We start from the raw sequence: 21,887 nt of genomic DNA on the forward strand, positions 1-21,887 counted from the left end.
AGAAAAAGAAAAAAAACCCCAAATTTTGATGATGTTGCTGTTTTGTGATGAAGTTATGATTGGCAATTCTCAGAAATGCTGAGCTGAAGTTTAAGAAAAAAGACATGACCCCATACTACACAACAATCATCCATCCATACCTTCTTCCAAAGCCCCTAAAACACTATCTGATTTACTTCTCTCCAGACTGATGCTTTCTTTCCTTTTTTCCTTCTGATCAACAACATCTTGATCTTTGGGTTCTTTCTCCCTTTAATGACAAATGAGTTGAGGCATTAAACACATATGTAACTGTCAGGGGAACAAGACTATGCTCCAAAGTAAACAAAGTACTGATGACATGTTCCTACAGGGTCAAGTGTTAGTATACTTATTATGTATTTTTGGGTTTTATTTGTTTATCTTTAATTCCTATTTTATTTTTATTATTTATTTACTTATCTATCTACTTATTTTATTTATAGACAGGGTTTCCCTATATAGGCCTAAGTGCCCTGGAACTCACTAAATAAACCAGGCTGGCCTTGAACTGAGAGCAATCTGCATGCCTGTCACCAGAGTGCTGGGATTAAAGGCATGTGTCACCATGCCAACAAGGTTAGTTTAAACATATGTAAACTCATTTCCTTTTCAGAACTGTATGAAACAGTTCCTGCTACCCATCTACATTGTGTGATGTGAAAACCAAGACACGGGAAATGACATACTCAAAAGAAGTTCTAGAGTTAAGATCTAACCCAGATAGCCTATGCAATCAAACTCTGTTTTCAATCATTAGACATACATAGCTAGCCTCAAAGAACAAAAAGAGTATTTCCCTTATAATCAACATTCTCTTTGAAATAATTTATCACCTTGTCTTCATATCCCTCAAGCTCCCTGTGATATGGGAAGTCTAAATAAGCATCTTACAAATTCAAAGCCACATTCTCCTTGAGAACAGTCACCCCTCTAGATGGGAGGAGACGGCTCTTTCTCGCTTAATTTCATTAACACAATCAGGGGCAAAGGCCTTTATCTTCTACTTCTGTCCAAACACTCAAGACCACAGTCATCCAGTCCCCTGGGCAGCTGCAGCTTCTGTGAAATGGAAACACTGTTTCCTCTCGGCAATGGCTGTGCTCATCAGAAAGTTTGTGCTTCACTAGTCAAAGTCTGTTACTTTGCCACATCTAGTCACCAGCTCCTTCCTCTGGGGTGGAGACATTAAGGAGATTTCTCTTCACGTGATAGCATTTCAGGCATTTAGGGAAGCTATCAAATTCTCCACTCGTCTGCTCTTTTCAGGCTGAGTCTCCCTGGCTCCTCAGTGTTCTCACACTGACTATTCTATGTCCTCTGTGGACGACTACCATCCATTAGAAACGTGTCCTAGGAGCCCGCCCACAGCACATCGGTTATCCCTGGCGCACTTCCTTCATCTGGACAGTTCATGTCTGTGTACCCTGCATTAATGCTATGTGGACCTTTTCAGAAACTAAGTGCTGGGCATATGGACTAAGACTTCCTGCCCTCAAAGTAATTACAGGAAATAGAATTTCCAATAAAAAATTATCAAGTTAGGTCTGATTTCTCACACTGTATACTTTTGGATCTAAAACTTGCCATTTGTAGGCCCTATGTCCCTCGGCTGACCTTGAACTTCTGGGCTCAAACAATCATCCCCCTTAAGACTTCTGAATGACTGAAACTACAGGTTCCTGCAGCAGCCATGCCTGGCTTGGTCTTTATCTTTTAGAGTGGCTAACATTTGCACTTGTCAAAATAAAATTTTGGATTTCAAGTCCATCACCCATCACATTAGCATTCACTTCTAGATTTGGGTTATCTGAAAACTAGTTACATATGCCTTTCTGATTTAACTCGGATGACTGATGAAAACGTTGAAGGCACAGGGTTAAATCCAGTATTAGAGCTCTGGTATCCGTCTCCTAATGGGGCCTTGGAGAGTAGGTGGTGGGAGGGAGAGAGGCAGGTGTGAGCATGCAGACAAGTGAAGTCAGGCCTGGCTGATCTACAGCTGTGCAAAGCCATCACCAGACAATCATCCTCCAATAAGCCGAAAGCCTAGCTACTTCCTGAAGAAAAAAATAAAAGACAGGAACTGGGAGCCTCGTTCTATGGAGTTCTATGCCCTAGGTACATAACAGTTTGTATGTTCTTTCCCCTGTGAAACCTAAGAAAATGATTCCTTAGTGGGGAAAGACAACCTTGTAGAGCCCTTGGAAGGGTCCAGCAGTGCCATGTTCTCCTCAGGTGACTGCAGCAATCTTTCCAGGTCCTCATCAAGAGAAGAATGAGCTCTGTCCAGGAGCAAGTAAAGAGAAAGGTGACAAGAGTTATTTTCTCTCATAGCACATCACTGTACGGTGAAAGGGCCCTCAAATCCGGTGCTTCCACAAGAGCTGAGAGCATACGGTGTGAGACAGTGTCTGGACTCTCAGAGGTCACTTGTATCTAACTTATACGGACACTCAAATAGTCCGTTAGCGCCTTGACAACACCCTGGCACCCATGAGATCACTCCCTCCAATGCCAACTGTCTCAGTTATAGGTTATTAATTCAGTTTCTATATGAGGTTTTAGTTGTACATGCTTTTTATGTGTTTTTCTGAATTACTTTTGATAGACGATAAAAGGTAATTTTAGAAGGCCTAAAATGTACACTTTCCAACTGAAAAAAGATCTTCCATTCTATAGTAGTATCTAGGACTAACCATTCACATAGCACTGAGACACCTGAGCACTGGGGAAGACCTGCTTGTGGGTAGCACTACCAGCCATTTTGAAAAACGAAGATAAAGGGGCTGGGGATGGGTTCAGTGAAAAAGTACTTCTCAAGTAAGAATGAAGATCAGAGTTTGAACCCCCAGAACCACCTGTAATCACAGAATTTAGAGGGCAGAGACACGGGGATCCCAGGTCAGGTTGGCTAGCTCCAGGTATGACAGCTCAGTGGGTAGTGGTGTTTGCCTGAGGACCTGGGTTAGACTCCCGTGACTCACATAGTGCAGTCTATTTTCTGATACATCCACATGTGTGCTGTGGAAATAAGTAAGTAAGTAAGTTAATAAATAAATAAATAAATGTCAAAAGGGGAAGAAATAACTTTTTTGAGACAGGATCTCATGTAGCCCAGGCTGGCTTTTAACTGGCTATTCATCCAAAGCTGGCCTTGAACTTCTGACCTTCCCACTTCTACCTTCTGAGTGCTAGGACTACAGGTATGTGTCCCTACAGTTTATGTGGTTCTGGGGATCAAATAGAAAGCCTAGGCTGGGCCGTGGTAGCACACACCTTTAATCCCAGCACCCGAGAGGCAGAGGCAAGCAGATTCTCTGTTAGTTCAGGCTCCAAAGCCACAGAGAAACCCTGTCTCAAAAAACCAAAATGAAAAAAAAGAAATAAAGAAAGAAAGAAAGAAAGAAAGAAAGAAAGAAAGAAAGAAAGTCTCAGCTCTCAAGACTCATCTCCTTTTGCAAATGTTTTAGGTTTCTCTCATCCTTCCTTGAAAAAAATGACTTAGCCGTTAAGAGTGGGACAAATGCTGGATTCCAGTTTAGCCAACGAAATATAAGTGACTGTCTGCTGGGAAACTTCTGGAAGGGTTTTACTTCCCAAATAAAAGGGGACGGATGCCAGTAACATATTACTTTGTCTGACCCTCTTTTTACCTTTGCCTTTGTGTGAACCACAGCCATCTTGCCACCGGAGACAGGTTTCAGGGGAAAGGCAGAAAAAATAAAGCCAGAGCAAAGGCCAACATGTCAGAGGATAGAGCAGAAAAGTGGAAAAAGTCTAAGTCTCGGGCGGAATGACACCAGCAGAGCCTGACACTCATGAGTCTCTTGTCATCCATGGCAGTGGGGCTTTCTGTTCTCTGCTGCTGAAACAACTGTGTATGGCTTTTCCGGAGGAGATGCGGGACCAACATCAGCAGTAGGACAAGGAAAGGAGCAAGTGCCACCACCGATCTAAGCCTTGTCTCTTTTCAAAGTTTATTTTGTTCATTGTGAACTAGTCTGCATTGACTTCAATCTTTTTTTAAAACAATATTTTTATGATTCCTTTTATTTTCTATGTGCATTGGTGTTTTGCCTGCATGTACGTCTGTATGAGGGTGTCAGAACCCTGGAAATGGAGTTACAGACAGTTGTTAGCTGCCATGTGGGTGCTGGGAATACAATCGGGGTGCTCTTGACCTCTGTGCTATCTCTCCAACCCTATCTTCAATCTTTTTAAATTTATATAAAAAATTACCTAAGACCAGAGGGAGGGTGTATAGTAAGTATTCTATTGCTGTGAAGAGACACTATGCCACAGCAACTCCTATAAAGACAGCCTTTAATTGGGGCTTGATTACAGGAAACACGGCAGCATGCAGGCAGACAGTGCTGGAGAAATAGTTGACAGCTCTGTATCTGGATCCACAGGTAGCAGGAAGAAGAGAGCCACTGGGCCCTAAGTGACACATTTCCTCCAACAAGGCCTTTTAAATAATAGTGCCACTCACTCCCTGTTGACTAAGCATTCAAATCTATGAGCCTATGGGGGCCATTCCTATTAGAGAAGAGCTGAGTTCATTCCTCAGAACCCATGGTGGCTCACAACTACCTATAATCCCAGTTACAGATGATACAATTTCCTCTCTGACTTCTTCAGACACCTGAGTGCACATGATGTACATCACTGGTACATACACATACACAAAAATAATAAATCTTTTTATTTATTTTTTTTGTTGAAAAAATTTCTGCCTCCTCCCTGCCTCCCATTTCCCTCCCCCTCCTCCCACTCCTCTCCCCCTCCCCCCAAAATAATAAATCTTTAAAAAATTAAAAGCATGGTCTCAAAACAAGCCTAATGTTTCATCAACAGAAAAATGGGGGAAATAGGTGAAGGCAGCTGTGATGGATCAAGCCTGTAGTCCCAGCACTCCAGGGGCTAAGCAGGAGGCCTGCCACAAGTTCATATCCAGGTGGGGTAACAGTGTCAGTCCCTGTCTCAAACAAAAGAAGTGATAAGCACACATTCCACAAAGAAGAATAAGATCCAGTGAGACGGCTTAGCAGATAAAGATGTGTCGTTCAAGTCTGACTGGCTGGGTTCAATCCTTAGGACCCACATGGTGGAAGGAGAGACCCAGCACCCACAGGTTTTCTTCTGCCCGCCCTATGAACACTAAGGTGTGTTCTCTCTCTCTCTCTCTCTCTCTCTCTCTCTCTCTCTCTCTCTCTCTCTCTCTCTCTCTCCTCTCTCTGTCTTCCTCCCTCTCTCCTTCCTTGGGCTGGGCACTGGTAGCACATGCCTTTAATTCCAGCACCTGGGAAGCAAAGGCGAGAGGAGCTCTGTGAGTTCGAGGCCAGCCTGTTCTCCAAAAGCTAGTTCCAAGACAGGCCCCAAAGTCACAGAGAAATTCTGTCTCGAAAAAAATAAAAAAAAAGAATGAAATTTGCAAAAAAGTGGATAGAGCCTTGAGACAAACATTTCATGTATTCCTCTCACATGTAAAACTATAGTTAAATTTCTGTTTCTGTCTCTGTGTGTTACAAAGATAGAAGGAGGCTGTAAGGAAGGAGGTTCAAGGACGGGGGCCTGTGAACAAGAAAGGACAATGGAGTGTACGGGGCATGAGAGTAGAGGGAAGGACTATTAAGGAGATGGAAAAGGAGCAGCAAAAGATGGGGAAGACAGATAAAGGAACATAGTGGGAGTGCAAATAAGAACAAGGTGTAATGAGGGGCTGGAAAGACAGACAGACACACACTCAAATGTGATAAAAAAAATTACAGAAATTATTGCAGACAAGGTGCATGCTTTTAATCCTCGGGAGGCAGAGTCAGGCAGATCTCTGTGATCTTGTCTGGTCTACATAGTGAGTTCCAGGGCAACCAGAGCTACATATTGAGATCCTGTCTCAAAAAAAAACAAAACAAAAATTATTTCAAAAACTTTTAAGTGGATCATCATGGATGGCAACTATATAATTAGCTATACAATTAACATTGAGCTGTGCACTTTCAATTTGTTAAGAAAGATGATCGTATGTTATACGTACTTTAATCACAAAGTATACCTAGGATGAAGGGGCTCGCAAGCCTCCATCCAGTCCTGGAGCTATAGACAGTTAATTATTGCTGGGAAAGGAGAGACATGTTCTTGAGCGGTGTGGTCAGTGATAATGTGCTCATGTTCCTATAAATAACCCCTCGCCCATGCTCCCCTAGGAAACACTCATTAGGTCATGCACCCTCCACAGACACGAGAGCAGACGGGAACTAGTGAGGTCATGAGAGCAGGCGAGAGACAAAAGAGGGTAAAGAAAAACAAACTTGATAAAAACACATTATATACATGTATGAAAATATCGTCATGAAACTTATATACAAATAATACATGCTAATATAAAACAAAAATCCTGGTCATGAAGCAAGGAGAACAAAGAAAATGACTGTTCTGTTCCTTATTATTTGTTAATATAATAAAACACACACAAGTGCAATTTTAAAATCCTTTGAAAAGTTTAGTTTTCTGTTACCTCTCTGTGTCTTCCAGATCCTGAATTTCTTTGGCGGAAAGAAAACTGCTGTCTTTACTACTGTTGGTTTTTTGTTCTTCCAAATTCTCTTTATCTAAAGCAGTTGAGAGAGCTAACTTTATTAAAATGAAAATTAGTTATGAGCATGTTTTAAAATGAACTGTAAAAATTAAAGCCATCAGTAGTTCTGCAAGTATGAATGCATCAGCTCCCTTTCCCACGAGAGCACAGGGCCAGATGGCAGTCTGCAGGGCAACAGCACTCGCAGCAGCTGCTTCTGGGGTCTTGGGAGATCTCTGGCGCCAGGTGAAGCTACAGGAAACCTAGCCGGTGCCAAGTTCAGAGAACTATATAAAGCAAAGGAAAGAAGGCACACAAAGAGGAGGCGAGCAGCCCTAAAAATAAGCCACACGATTGTGCTTTAAGGCACTCTTCAATTTCTTGTTCTTAGATGCTCCTATGGCAGAACTTCATGGAAGGAATTTGGGTGGGATAAGGATATACCCTTTAATGCATGCCAAGAATTTTACTAGTACTGTCTCCTTTCATTGGCCAACAGAATTATGAAAGGAAGAGAACATTTGCTAATTATTGCACCAAGCACTGTGCACAGAGCTATCACGATCACGAGACAGGAACTACTGTTCCCATCACACAGATAAGGAGAAATAAAGTTCAGAAATGAAGCAGTTTGTTAGACAAAATTAACTGGTAGAACTGGAATTAAAATGGAGTTGTACCTGACCTAAGTCACACTCTTCCATATGCATTCCATAAAAACTTCATGAAAAGACCTGGATATAGGCTTACCATTTTCAGTGGTGCTCAGACCATGCGCTGTGTTCTCCTGTGACACCATGGGTGAAATCTGCTGTTGCTTCAGATGCTCTGTAACAGTACAAAAACAAAAGGCAACTTATCCCACCTTTCCATAGCACACAATTTTCTAGGACAGGGGCTCTTAAAGGACAGTCCTCAAATCTGCATTATTGCTGTTGTTCCTCACCTGAAATGTAGAAATAAAAATAAAAACCGAGGAGGAGTCTGGGAACACAGCTACTGAAATGTGGGAAGTGAAGAGCAAGCTCACAGGGTTAATGAACTTTTGTAATTAAAAACAAAATGATAAATAAGAGAATTGATATTGAATTTATGTTTATGTTCTTTTGGTTTTAAAAACAGACTTAGAGATTTAAAATGTTTTATTTGTATGAGTATGTATCTATGTTTGTAAATGTCTTGTGCCCACAGAGATCATAAGAAGGCTTCAGCTCCCCTGGAACTGAGCTACAGATGGTTGTGATCCACCATGTGGGTGCAGAGAACCAAACCCAGGCTCTCTGCAAGAGTACGTGTCCTTAACTGCTGAACCATCTCTCCAGCCCCCAGCCCTGTAATCTTGATTTTGTACTCTTTCAATAGCAGAGCCACCCACAAGTGTCTCCATCTCTACTGGCCTATATGTCACGTTTTTACTATGAATATCCATGTTCCCACTTCCAAGATCAGCAGATGCTGAGCTCACCGGCTGCCCTGCATTTGTTAGGTGCTGGATTCCTTCAGAATGCTCTGCAGAGCAGAGCAGAGAAGCAGCTGTATCGAGGCGGTGCTAGTCTGCTCCCTTTCTACTGTTAAACTGTGCCTGACAGCTCTTGAGCATCAGTTACACCTGTAAAATCATTCAGATCAGATTTTATCCCCATCGGTCCCTTGTTGCTCTTAAATGATCACCTATATCCTAAAAGACCTTTCCCTTTAAGATGCCTGTCGGGGCCTAGACCTCTGGATATGAACCCTCCTGATGTGAGATACCCCTCTGTATGCTGTGAATATGTTTTATTACCACTGGTTAATAAAGAAGCTGCTTTGCCTATGGCAGGATAGAACGTAGCTAGGTAGAAAATCCAAGCAGAGATAGAGAAAGAAGGCGGAGCCAAAAGAGACATAAGCAGAGAAGCAAGAGGTGAGGTAACAAGGCACGAGCTCACAGCAAAATATAAAATAACAGGAATTGATTAATTTAAGTTGTGATAACTAGTTAATAAGTCTGACCAAATAGGTCAAATAGTTTGTAATTAATATAAGTTTCTGGAGTGGGTGGCCAGGAAACAAGAGGGCAGCCTCTGGTTACACCCTACAAAAAAGCAGGGGACAGATCCTGACTACTCCCTAGAGGTCTTTTCAGAACAAACAACAGCGATGATAGCACAGTTAGCAGAGCTCATTAGGTCAAAGGGCAGGCGTTGAGGGCTTGCTAAGAAGCCCAGAGGATGGCTGTGCCCTGAGTCAGAGCGTGAAGTCCTAATCCCTTAAGATTCACAGGACCTCAGAGATCCTGAAAACCAACTGCCACTGCCTTGAGAAATTCTCTGTAAGCCCTATACCAAGAACTGGACCATCATAGACATGAGAGGGACCCATTAAAGATAAAGGCTGGTCTAACAGGCTATTGGAGAAGCAGGCTGCCTGCTCCCAAGGTCTCTATAACATGACACTATTGCTTTAAACATCAGACCAGCTGTATATAAAATTAAGTAGCTATTTCTCAGTAGCCTCCCAAAAGAGAAAATTCTAGTCTCATCAGGTTTTTCTCTCATTGACATCTGGGCAATTATAAGAGGGATTTATTTATTTATTTATTCACAACCCAATACATTTAACACTTCCTCTGCTAGCAAAATTGGAAGTAAACATGTCTTGGCCTGAGCAGCCAGACTACAGGGTTCTAAGAAATATCTAGTTTGAGTTGAAAGGAAGATTAGCAATTCCTTTAATCAAAAGAGCTTATCATTTAGACATGGTGGTACACTTGGGAGGCTGAGGCAGAAAGACAGAATTAAGCCCAGTCTAGCTATTAAATGAACTCTAGATCAGACTGAGCTACATAGCAAGACCCTATCTCAAAAAATGTAAACAAAATCAAACAAAAGCCTCACAGAAATAAAATCAGTATCTCCAACAACATCCGAATGCTGTTATTACACCTTTACTCTTCTCATAGCCCCTTTAAGCAACAGATGACAAAATAAATGCTCTGGTTATCTGGGCCACACTGGGCCGATTGATTCAGAAACTGTCCCTTTCTGAATTCTGCATTCAACCACACCTTCCTACATTTTTTTGTACTAGTGCTGATACCTAAGGAAAAGAAACCATATTGGTGTCAGTGACCACAACCAACAGGGCCAAGGAGTGTATTTTGTATTGAACACCTCTTACTGATTTCATCAAGGAGCTCCTGAGCTGGCGGTGGAAGCTCATTGACATGATGCTGAGAGGTGGTTTCCACTAGAAAAAGATAAGGGGAAATGACTTAACACCCTCCTAGACAGGAACTGTAATTTTCTAGGCTTTCATGGACTTAAGCTTTCTCAGCGGTGAAATAAACTAAAGCACACGAGAGCATCTCTCATGACATTCTCAGTGGAGGCTTCCTTAATCCATGTGTGGTGTTACTCTCCACTTTCATCCCATCTACCCCACTCTTTGCTTCTCTCTAAGGTCACTTGAATCAGATTAAGGCATAAGTTCTTACTAAGAGGCTTGAGGATGACCTGGAGCAGGTTGTGGGAGAACACAGAGGTTCTGGATAAGCCAAAATGAACAAAAACACAAAGCAAGAGGCCTTTCTCTGTAGATTATCAAGCCAAGAGATATGGGAGCAACCGTATTTTGGGTCTTTCCCCAGGTGCAAAATTATACATAGCAAGCCTGTCAATATAACATACAAAAAATTCTCTTCCCCGAAGAGAAATTCCAAGGGCTATAGCAAAGGAAGGCCTTAGACATTGCAACAAATTATTATTATAACAAAATTATTGCAACAAATGTAACATGCCCTAGAAGTTTCTAGCATTCTTGTGTAATTAAAAACTGTCTTCTAAGTCTATCCTAAGAACAGTCAGAGGTTCAGATAAGACTTATGTACAAGGGGCAAAACTTGGAAAACAATATAAATTTTAAAGGAGATAACTATTAAGCAATATTTTCAGAGTCTATTATTATTATGGAGCTACTATATATTTATGAATAATTCTTAATTATAAGAGAAAAGGCTCAAAATACAATTATTATTTGTTGTTTATAAGTATTTCCAGAATCACTCAGTCTGGCAACACTAAAATCCATGAGAGCTCAAGTTCCTTATGCAAAGTGGCATAGTATTTGATTGCTCATAATACCTAATAGAATGCAAATGCCATGTAAACCACTGATACAGTACACTGTTTAGGTAGGGAAGAAAGATGAGAAAAAGCAGCTCTACATATACAATACAGTAGATGCAATCTTTTTTCAAATACTTTTCATCTGACACTGACTGAATCCATGGATAAAGAATGAATGAATGGGTAAGGAAACTGAGCATATGTCAAGGAGAAACACAGTCTAGAACTAATATATGGCATGATTACAAAAGCTCAAGTATTTGTTATATATTCCCCAAACTATGAAACAAGGTAATGTACCCAAACTCTACAACACAGCAAGCTGTGGTATGATTATTTGATCATTTTATTTTTTAAACTTCTTTATTCACATTATTAATATTTTTGTTTAAACCAAATGTCACATCAAACATTGATGAACATCAACCTAAGCTGTTGGAATATGAAGCGGCGGTGGGGCTGCGTCCCCAAGACCCCAGCCACCTGGCTCGGCTAGCTTATGCCCCGAAATAATTACACAGACACTGTATTCATTTAAACACTGCTTTGGCCCCTTCCTATCTAGCCTCTTCTAGGCTAATTCTCACATATTAATTTAGCCCATTTCTAATCATCTGTGTAGCGCCCCTAGGTGCGCTTACTGGGAAGATTCTAGCCTAAGTCCATCCTGGGTCGGAGTTTCATAGCGTGCATCTTCCCTGGAGCGGGCAGCATGGTGTCTCTCTGAAGGCATCTGCTCTGGAGAGGAGAGCTGTCGAGTCTGACCTCACTTCCTCTTCCTCCCGGCATTCTGTTCTGTTTACTCCACCCACCTAAGGGTGGGCCTATCCAATGGGCCTAGCAGTTTCTTTATTGCTTAGCTAATGAAATCAACAGATTGATATATGACACTCCCACATCACTTCCCCTTTTTCTGTTTAAACAAAAAAAGGAAGGCTTTAACCTTAACATAGCAAAATTACATATAACAAAACAGTTATCAAGTAAAAGTTACAATAAACTTTATCATAACTAAGGAAAACTATAACTAACTATTCTTAACTTCATCAAAGACTCCAAAAAGATACAATATGACCTAAGCAAACAAGAAAAAAGCAACTTTTAAAACTCTAGAAATGACAGAGACATCTCGCTGCCTGGACAGTCACTCAAAGTTCCTCTGTACCGTTGGGGCATGCATCTTCAGCCTTCAGGCCCATGGTATCCAGCAGACATTTCCATAAAGCAGGAAAATTCAAAGTCAGTTCAGTCACTATCTGTTGTGTCCTGCAGAATGTCTCGCAGACTCTTTCATGAATCAGGAACCCCGAAAGATCATCTCACCTTAGGCAAGTTCAGTAGTCCTCTCTCTGCGGGTTCTCTGTGTCCAGTTTATGCAATAGTCCAGGTAAGAGCAGTTTCTTGCCCAAATGGCTATCAAACTCCATAAGTTGCCTCTTCGATGCCCATCTTCCTCTTGAAGTAGATTGGTGCTGCCAGGAGCAGAGTGTCTCATTGTCATGAAAAGTCCTCAGTTATTAAAACATTAAATGTCCTATTCTGTAATCTTTGAAAGACATGAAGAATGTCTATCTAAAATATATCTCTATATATCTAGAAAATCTAACATGACTACAAGCTTGACTATTACGGATGATTATCCACTAATCTGTATTTCTTAATTATACATTACATTTTTTAATGAACTACACAATCACAATATCTTAATCAATAGCAGAAATATGCATATACATATGACAAAATTGACCTTAAAATCCATACTAATGCAAATTATTCATACCTATATCATTTCCCCCTTTAAATGTAAAAGAACATTTATAAACCATATTTTGGGAACATGGGCGCAGTTTTTTCTCTCCAAACTGCTTCCTGCTGAATGGGGGCGTCGTTAATTAGGTCTTTCATGGTATAACCTGTGTGCTAGTTTCATCTCAGTTGGCAGTTGAGCAAAGCAATTATCTGAAGATGTTCACAGCAAACCTTCAGGAGGACGTGGTCCATCATACCAAATCGGGATAGATGCAATCCACAAGGTCTGATCCTCTGTGAAAACAAAAGAAGACTCTCTCCAAAGCATCATATCCTTAGACCCAAATTCTGAAATCATACCCTCATGATATCCGTTCTGGTTCCACTGGGCAGCCCATATAATGAAATGTCTCTCTGTACTTAGCTCCTTAACAGTAAAAAATTTTAAAGAAAACACAATGTACATAATCCAGACTCTCTGTGAATTTTTCATTTTTACGCTGCTTATTTTTATTTATATCTATAACTATCTGTACTCTGTCTCTTTAAAGACTTTACTTTTTCTTTTTTCTTTTTAAACCATTAACTTTATTCTCTATATTCTTTTTCTTCTCTCTCCCAAGCCAACGTACATTCATCCAACACTGTGATCTTTTATGTCTGAATTTGTTTTATTGTGAATCTGTAACATTTTTTACTATCCAGGAGCACTTTTGATTTGCGCCTTTAAATCACTAGGCGCTTAAGAATCTAAGCTGTGACATTCCTAGGTTAACGTTTTGCTTTTTGAGCGTATATCTTTGACCTGGAATAACCCTGTAGACCAGGCTGTCTTTGAACTCTCGGAGATCCGCCTGTCTCTGCCTCCCAGGCACTGGGATTAAAGGTGTTTGCTACTACACCTTGAACTCACAGAGATCTGTTTGTCTCTGCCTTCTAGGCACTGGGATTAAAGGCGTGTGCTACCACACCTTGAAGTCACAGAGGTTTACTTTAAGAATTTTAACTTTTAGTCTGCATATATTTTTAACACACAGTAAACCATTCAGAAATTTTTTTCTGTCTTTGAATCTCTCTTTACTGTATATCTCTCTTTTTTGACCACACGAGCCTTTAAATTATTGAGCAATATCAGTAGGACTAAAGGCTTGGCTTTGCCGGCTAGATCCAGTCCATTCCTTAGCTTTCCAGCCTCACGGCTAAGGTACTGGCTGTAGCCATGTTTATAGCCACAACTGGTGTTTCAAGGTCCCTGCCAGCCAGCAAGCTACAACAGACAACACTCAAGTCCTCTGTCGGTAGCCGGCCCTCCTGCCTCAAACAGTCAGAGTTTGCCCTGGCAGGATGGCCCAGAAAGCTGGTATTTTTAAACAGCGCAGCTTTTTTCCTGCTACGGCTGAAAACCGAAAAGCATGCGTTCAGCTTTTCGTCAACACCGGTTAAGTGTTTCGTGGCAGGACCTCTTAATGAGCTGCAGGCTTTTGCAGCTAAAGCTGAGTCAGGAAGCCTCTCTTAGATGAGGCGCTTGCTTGCCTCTAGCAAGCAGAGTAGACCCGAGAAATTGCCACAAGAAACACGCTTTACTCTATTCTTTTCCAAGCTTTCTCAGGCTTTCTGTGGACTCAGTTAGCCACACGTCTGGGCGTCATTTGTAGTAATATGAGGCGGCGGTGGGGCTGCGTCCCCAAGACCCCAGCCACCTGGCTCGGCTAGCTTATGCCCCGAAATAATTACACAGACACTGTATTCATTTAAACACTGCTTTGGCCCCTTCCTATCTAGCCTCTTCTAGGCTAATTCTCACATATTAATTTAGCCCATTTCTAATCATCTGTGTAGCGCCCCTAGGTGCGCTTACTGGGAAGATTCTAGCCTAAGTCCATCCTGGGTCGGAGTTTCATAGCGTGCATCTTCCCTGGAGCGGGCAGCATGGTGTCTCTCTGAAGGCATCTGCTCTGGAGAGGAGAGCTGTCGAGTCTGACCTCACTTCCTCTTCCTCCCGGCATTCTGTTCTGTTTACTCCACCCACCTAAGGGTGGGCCTATCCAATGGGCCTAGCAGTTTCTTTATTGCTTAGCTAATGAAATCAACAGATTGATATATGACACTCCCACATCACTAAGCATTCTTAAACTGGCATACTCTCATACTTCTTTGATATTAAATACAGGGTACCTCTGGGTAGGTGCTTCCTCTGGATAGCATGGGCTGATGTCACAGATGGCACAAAAATGTTAGAAGAACCAACTCCACTAATCGCAGACCATTTTTTCTATAAGAAAAGAATTTGAGACATAAAATATGGTAAGCATCATGTGCAGTAGGTGAAAAGGCATATATGTAGCTTAGTAATTTGTACTCACTTTTGAGAGTAAGTCACAAATTCAACAGGTAGCTCCCCGGGAAGCTTTGTCTCTGCTGAGCACTTAGTAATCACATTGGGCATGTCCCTCACTAAGCCACTGGTAACTTTAGATAGGGCCTGTATCTTTCTTATTCAGGTTTGGATATGGTGCCTGGAACTTAGAATCTGCCCAATTAACAGTTCGTTGAGTGAAAGCATAAAGTTCCTTGTTATTTTCTCACTTCTGAGTGGAACTTTGTGAGCCAAATACCAAAAACATTTACAATCAGTTTCCCATTGAATGCTAAGGAAAGTAACCACTCTGCTCCCAAGAAGACATCATGGTTGGCTGTAGTTGTCAGCCTGACATACCTAGTTGTCACTTGAAGAACTGCTGCCATCAGATTTGCCTATAGGAATGTCTGAGGCACTTTCTTAATTGCTAGCTGATGTAGGAAACCTCAGACTACTGTGGGCAGTTCCACCCCCTAGGCAGATGGTCTGGACTATATAAGAAAAATAACTGAAAAGCCAGGAGAAAGCCAGTAAACAACTGTGGTGATTCGAATGAGAATGGCTCCCACAGACTTACACAGCCGAATGTCTGCTTTCTCGTTGGTCAACTGCTTTGGAAGGTTTAGGAGGCATGGTCTTGTTAGAGAACGGGTGTCACTGAGGGTGGGCTCTGAGGTTTCAAAAGCCTATGCTAGGCCCAGTTTGTGCTCTGTCTGTAACCTGTGGATTAGATGTGAGCTTCCAGCTACTGCCTCAACACCATGCCTGCCTGCTATGCTTCTGCCGTGATTCACGGATTAGCCCTCAAACTGTAAGCAAGGCCCCAATCTCCTTGGTCATGGTGTTTATTATAGCAATAGCAGTAACCAAGACAACAGAGTTCCTCCAGGGTTTCTGCTTCAAATCTTACCCCCAGGCTCCTGCCCTGGCTTCCCTAGTTGAGGGACTATAACCTATAAGCCAAATTAACCCATTCTTCCCTTGAGTAGATTTTGATCAGTGTTTCACCTTGGCAACAGAAATCAACTAATACAGAGGGTCAGCCAAAAGGTTTTTAATGAGAAGTATTATGTAGGAATTTGTGGTTTTCTTCTAAAGACTAAAAGTGCAATATGAGGGAGAAAGAAAAAAGAACTCATGGGCGAGGAGAAGGTGCTATAACATGAATTCTCCTGCAAGTTCAGGGAGACAGCATGTGTCAAGAAGCACGAGGTAAACCTCCCAGAACAGACTCCAGAGAGAAGCCCAGGGATGCCTGGGAGCAATGCAGCATAGTTCTTGCTTCTCAATGAATTTGGAGAATTCTCAGCCTTTTCTATCACTGAGGGCCTTGGACTGACCTCATGAAAGTGAAACGCAAAACTGGACACTCACAGGATCAACCATTTTTGCAGGTAGAGGCCTAGAAGAAGCCAGGAGAGACTCCAGGCGCTGTGCTCTCTCTCGGACAGTTGTAAATTCGGCAGACAAAATTCTCATAGATTCTTGACCATCCCAACAAAATGCAGATCCTCTTTTAACCTGAAATGTGGTACTGTTGAGGCAGTCTTCATAGTGACTAGCATCTGAAGAAACTGACCCTAGGAGAAAAGAGGGCAGTAAGTGTCTAAATTCTTTACATTATAAACAATCATAAGCTGTAACTATGCTTGGAATTTTCCAGATTGCTAATAACTGAAACAACCATGAATCTGAAACAGCTCCTCAGGTCTAAAGCTCTATATTCTTAGGATATTATATATATATAAAGCTGGTCATCAAAATGAAATAAAAGGAAATTAAGTCACAAATTTACCAAAAATAAGAACCCTGCAGCAAAACTATTTGATGCTGGTTACATGTGGTAACAGCAGGATTCAAGGACTGTATGGCTAGTATCCGGCAGTTAAGTTAGGTGTGTGTGGATTCAGAGTAGGCTCCACACTGGAATGTTTCCACCACTGCACTCTAACACTGGCTTCTAATAACAGCTATAGCACCATTACCACTTCCAATGCAAACTCAGGTAGATAACCTTCCGCCTTGGTTGCCCTGCATTCTCAAAGAAAATCAAAAACACAAATTGGTAATGAAAACTGGGTTTGTTATAGCTTTACTAAATCAGAAAGCAAGGGGGAAATAAAGAATTCCTTATTTTTTTCTACCATGCCTGTGGCATTTTTGCAATTCATAAAAAATCAGAGAGGATAGTTCTAGGATATATTTCAGTGGGAGAGAACTTGCCTGGCTTTACAAAGTCCTACATTTGATCCCCAACATCAAAGTACACAAATAAAAAGACAATTCAAGAGATATGGCTATTTAGCCTGGAGAATATTTAATTGTTTCTGAGGAGAAGGCAGCCCAGTGCTAAAACCCAACTTGTCTCCATTTGCAACAGGCTGTCTCCAGCAGGGAGGGTCTGCTACATGGTTACACCATAGCTCTACCTGGAAGTTACTGTTTAGTTCTGACTCTTAAAAAAAAATACCTTTGCAGGGCTAGAGATAGCTCAGCAGTTAAGAATACTTGTTGTTCTAGAGGACCCAGATTCTGTTCCCAGGAACCACTTGGGGGCTCACAACCAGCTGTAAATGCCAGACCCAAAGATCAGTCGCCCTCTTTTGGTCTCCGTGGGCACTGCAAGAATGTGGTACACAAACATGTGCAGGCAAAATGGTGTGGGAGGTCCTTCTGTCTGTGTGTTGCTTTTCTTGGTTAATGAATAAAGAAACTGCCTTGCCTGTTGATAGGACAGAACTTAGGTAGGTGGGGAAGACAGAAATGAACGCTGGGAGGAAGAAGGGAAGAGTCAGAGAGATGCTATGGAGTCGCCGCCAGAGTCAGACGTGCTGGAACTGTGCTGATAGGCCATGACCTCATGGTGATATACAGATTAATAGAATTGGGTTAAATTAAGATGTAAGGGGAGTTAGCCAATAAGAAGCTAGAGCTAATGGGCCAAGCAGTGATTTAAATAATCCAGTTTCTGTGTAATTATTTCTGGTCTAGGCTAGTTGGACAGCCTACAGCAAAACACCCATACACATATAATAAGAACAAGTATTTTAGCACTTCTTTACTCCTAGCACTCAGGAGGCAGAGGCAGGCAGATCTCTGGGTTTAAGGCCAGACTGGTCTACAGAGCTAGTTCTAGGACAGTCAGGGATACCCAGAGAAACCCTGTCTCAAAAAACAAAACAACAAAAAGAAGTAAAGAAAAGAACACACCTTCATTTTGGGAGAAAACAGACATCAGGACTCTGCCAAACGAGGACAAATAGAAGGGCCTATAAATCCATCCTCCAGAACATTCCCCCCTGTGTCTGATTATTACCTTGGCTGAGCGGAGTGCTGACACTAGTGGGTGCATGCTTTAATTTGGGTGTTTTGCATGAGGTTTCCTTGAAACAGCTGTCTTGTTCACAGGAGATACTCGACAGGTCTTGAATGTGTGTCAGTGATCTAAAGAATTAAAGAACACACAGTAAGCTGGTCATGGTGATATAACTGAGTTAACCCACCTGTTCAGAGGCTAAGGCAGGAGGACTGCCATGACTTCAAGGCCATCCTAAGCTACAGTGATTTCAAAGCCAACCCAACTACATTGCAAGACTCAGTCTTTTATTATTATTATTATCATTATTATTATTATTATTATTATTATTATTATTATTATTATTATTTGAGACTGGGTTTCTCTGTGTAACAGCTGTCCTGGCTGTCCTGAAACTCACATTGTAGACCAGACTGGCCTCAGACTCATAGAGATCCACCTGTGTCTGCCTCCTGAGTGTTGGGATTAAAGGCATGCACCACCACCACCTGGTTGCAGGACTGTCTTAAAGGAACAAAGTAATTGTGAGATGTGGTGAGATATTTGGAAAAACAGAACAATACATTCCTATATTCCTGATTGGAACTTCTTTTATTGTGGTGGGTTTGAACTCACCATAGGCTAGCCTTGAACTCATGATCTTACTGTTTCAGAATCCTTAATGTTGGGATGTGGACCACCATGTTCTGCTCTAATAATAACGTTTAAAGTGTACTTTTTTGCTGGGCTGTGATAATGCACGCCTTTAATCCCAGCACTTGAGAGGCAGAGGCAGGCGGATCTCTGGGAGTTTGAGGCCAGCCTGGTCTAGAAGGGGAGTCCCAGGACAGGTTCTAAAGCTACAGAGATACCGTGTCCAAAAAAAACAAAGATTATACTTCCAATAGATCAGAGACTATCTAAAAGAAATATTAAGAAATATCCCCAGCACCCATCTGTAACTCCAGTTCTAGGGAAATCCAATACCCTCCTCTGACCTCCTTGGACATACCACACAAGTATACATACTTTTATGCAAAATACCAATGCAAATAAAATAGAAATTTAAAATATCTATCTTAAAATTGATGCTGGATCCAGGAGTGGTAGTTTGCTCATGCCCACAACTTCAGCACTTCAGCGGTTAAGGCAAAAGGACTGCCTCAACTTCAAGGTGAGCCTAGGCTACACAGTCAGTCCAAGGCCCCAGGCTAAATAGAAAAATAATCAGCAAAACAACAAACAAACATGGGGTTGGGGACGGGGTGGAACAAGCCTATAACTCTTTCACTCCTAAATCAAGGAAAAAACAACAAACAAAAAAGAGATACTGAGCTATAGATGTGGTTTAGCAGCAGGGCACTTGCCAAGTGTGTGACAGACAGGCCCTGGAGTTCTATTCCTGGCATCACAAGACAAAAAATATATATAATTTGAAACATATTCTGGCTGATAAAATAAAACTTCCCATTTATAAAAGAATATTTATGAAGAAAGTACATTTAATCTATCTCAAGTAGTAACCTTATTACCATAATCACCATCATTACTGTATTTCCTTGATTATAAGATGCTATTAATAATAGATCATATCATCAATTTAATAATGGCTTTTTGTGAAAGAAGAAAGATGGTTACATTAAATATATTTATGACAAGAATAAGAGCTCATGGGACACAGAACTATAAGCAGATCTCACACTAAATCTTTTTTTTTTGTTTGTTGGAGACAGGGTTTCTCTATGTAGTTCTGGATGTCCTGGAACTCACTCTGTAGACCAGGCTGGCACTCAGAGATCCACCTGCCTCTGCTCAAGTGCTGGGGTTAAAAATGTGCACCTGAACCATTTCTGACATGTTTTACTGCTGAGTAGTATTCAACGTATAGATGTGTACTACTGTCTCATCATTCAGTGAGGCATCTGGGTTTCCATTTGGGGAGTATTACAAATCAATCCACTATAAATATTCATGCATATGTTTTGTGATGATTTAAGAGTTTGTTTCTTAGGAACAAATATCCAGAAGTTGTAGTTATCTTTAATGCCTATGTCAGTATTCTCAGAATTATTATACCTATTTTATTTGTTCATTTCTTTTAAGACAGGATCTCACTGTGTATCTCTGCCTGTCCTGGAACTTGCTATGTAAATCAGGCTTGCCTTGAACATATAGTGCTAGAATTAAAGGCATATGCCACCAGTCCTGACTTTATCATTCCTATTTTAAAGACGTGACAGAAAAGAGGCAGAGACCTATGACCAAAGTCATATGGATAAAATGTCAAGAACCAGGATCTGAATAAAAATAATTATTCCCGCCGGGCGGTGGTGGCGCACGCCTTTAATCCCAGCACTCGGGAGGCAGAGGCAGGTGGATCTCTGTGAGTTCAAGATCAGCCTGGTCTACAGGACTAGCTCCAGGACAGGCTCCAAAGCCACAGAGAAACCCTGTCTCGAAAAAAAAAATTACTCCCTTTCACTACCCATCAAATTCTGCTGAACAAGTCCTAATATTTTTAGGTTGCACAGAACTAATTTGCATGATAGTGAATAACACACCTGAATGTAAGTAATACATACATATAATTACTTTTGCCAATAAATGTTGCTCCTAAGCCTAAAACTGAATACAAAAATAACAGTTGTACCTTTGCTTAGCCTGGAACTGAGGCTCAGTCAAACTCTCAGCATTCTTTCCAAAGAATTCTCTTATTTGAAACTTTTCTTCAACTGAAAGGATAAAGAAAATGTAGTTTCACTTTAATTCCAGCACTCAGGAGGCAGACCTCTGTGAGCTCAAGACTAGTCTGGCTAACATTGCAAGTTCTAGGACAGCCAGACTAAATAACACATAGGGGGATGCTGGCTCAAAAAATAAACAAACCATCACCATCATTTGGGTTGGGCTTCAAGATACTGCAGAAGGTAAGAGGCACTTGCCCAGAAGCTTGACAGCCTAAATTAGGTCTCTGGATCCCACAAATGGCGGGAGAAAACCAATTAAGAGTTGTCTTCAGGCCTCCACATGCGTGCCATGGTGTGTGCAAACTCAGAAGGGAGAACTTTATTCCAAAACTCAAAACACAACCAAATGATTTACAGTTATTTCTGAAAACAAATGCCATTTTGTCTTTTCAAGAAGCCAAACTGAACCTGGTAGTGGTGGCACACACTTTTAATCCCAGCACTTAGGAGGGAGAGGCAGGCGGATCTCTGCGAGTTGAGGGCCAGCCTGTTCTACAGAGCTAGTTCTAGAACAGCCAGGGCTACACAAAGAAACCCTGTCTTGAAAACAAAAACAACAGAAAAAGTCAGGTGGTGGTGCATGCCTTTAATTCCAGCACTCAGAAGTTCTAGGACAGCCTGGTCTACAGAGTAAGTTCTAGGAAAGCCAGGGCTACACAGAGAACCCCTTGAAAACCAAAAAAAAAAAAAAAAAGATTCTAAATCCAAAGTGGCAGTGGTGGGGGATTTAGCTTTAGCTCAGTGGTAGAGCACTTGAGCAACGTCCTGGGTTTGGTTCTCACCTCCAGGGGTTTGCAGGGAAGATCATGAACAGGGGATTTCCAGACAGTAAAAAATATGCCTCTTAGCTATCAACACCCTCTAAAGACAGAAGAGCAGGGAGAGGGGGATTAAGTGCTGAAAGGGGAATTAGAGTCTTCTGCTTTTCCAGGTATCAAGTGTCTGAGGTTAGACTTCCCCAGTTCTCTCTAAGATGCTTCTCAAGCATGTAGACAAACAGACTGCCATTCACTTTCCTTTCTTTCCGTTGTTA

General features: G+C 41.5%; 1 protein-coding gene across 1 annotated transcript in view; it reads right to left on the reverse strand.

Annotated features, from left to right (window-relative positions):
• Tex14 (testis expressed 14, intercellular bridge forming factor) overlaps positions 1-21,887 on the reverse strand; it is a 100,564-nt gene that overhangs the window by 2,761 nt on the left and 75,916 nt on the right. Inside the window, exons 19-27 of the mRNA XM_075941794.1 lie at positions 20,758-20,839; positions 18,129-18,256; positions 16,187-16,392; positions 14,629-14,725; positions 9,758-9,826; positions 7,349-7,426; positions 6,539-6,632; positions 2,211-2,303; positions 141-250 (exon numbers count right to left, since the gene is read on the reverse strand). Coding sequence (XP_075797909.1) covers positions 141-250; positions 2,211-2,303; positions 6,539-6,632; positions 7,349-7,426; positions 9,758-9,826; positions 14,629-14,725; positions 16,187-16,392; positions 18,129-18,256; positions 20,758-20,839 — 957 coding nt within the window. The remainder of the gene's footprint in view (positions 1-140; positions 251-2,210; positions 2,304-6,538; positions 6,633-7,348; positions 7,427-9,757; positions 9,827-14,628; positions 14,726-16,186; positions 16,393-18,128; positions 18,257-20,757; positions 20,840-21,887) is intronic.

This window comes from Microtus pennsylvanicus, chromosome 11, assembly GCF_037038515.1.
Source record: "Microtus pennsylvanicus isolate mMicPen1 chromosome 11, mMicPen1.hap1, whole genome shotgun sequence".
Taxonomy (NCBI): Eukaryota; Metazoa; Chordata; class Mammalia; order Rodentia; family Cricetidae; genus Microtus; species Microtus pennsylvanicus.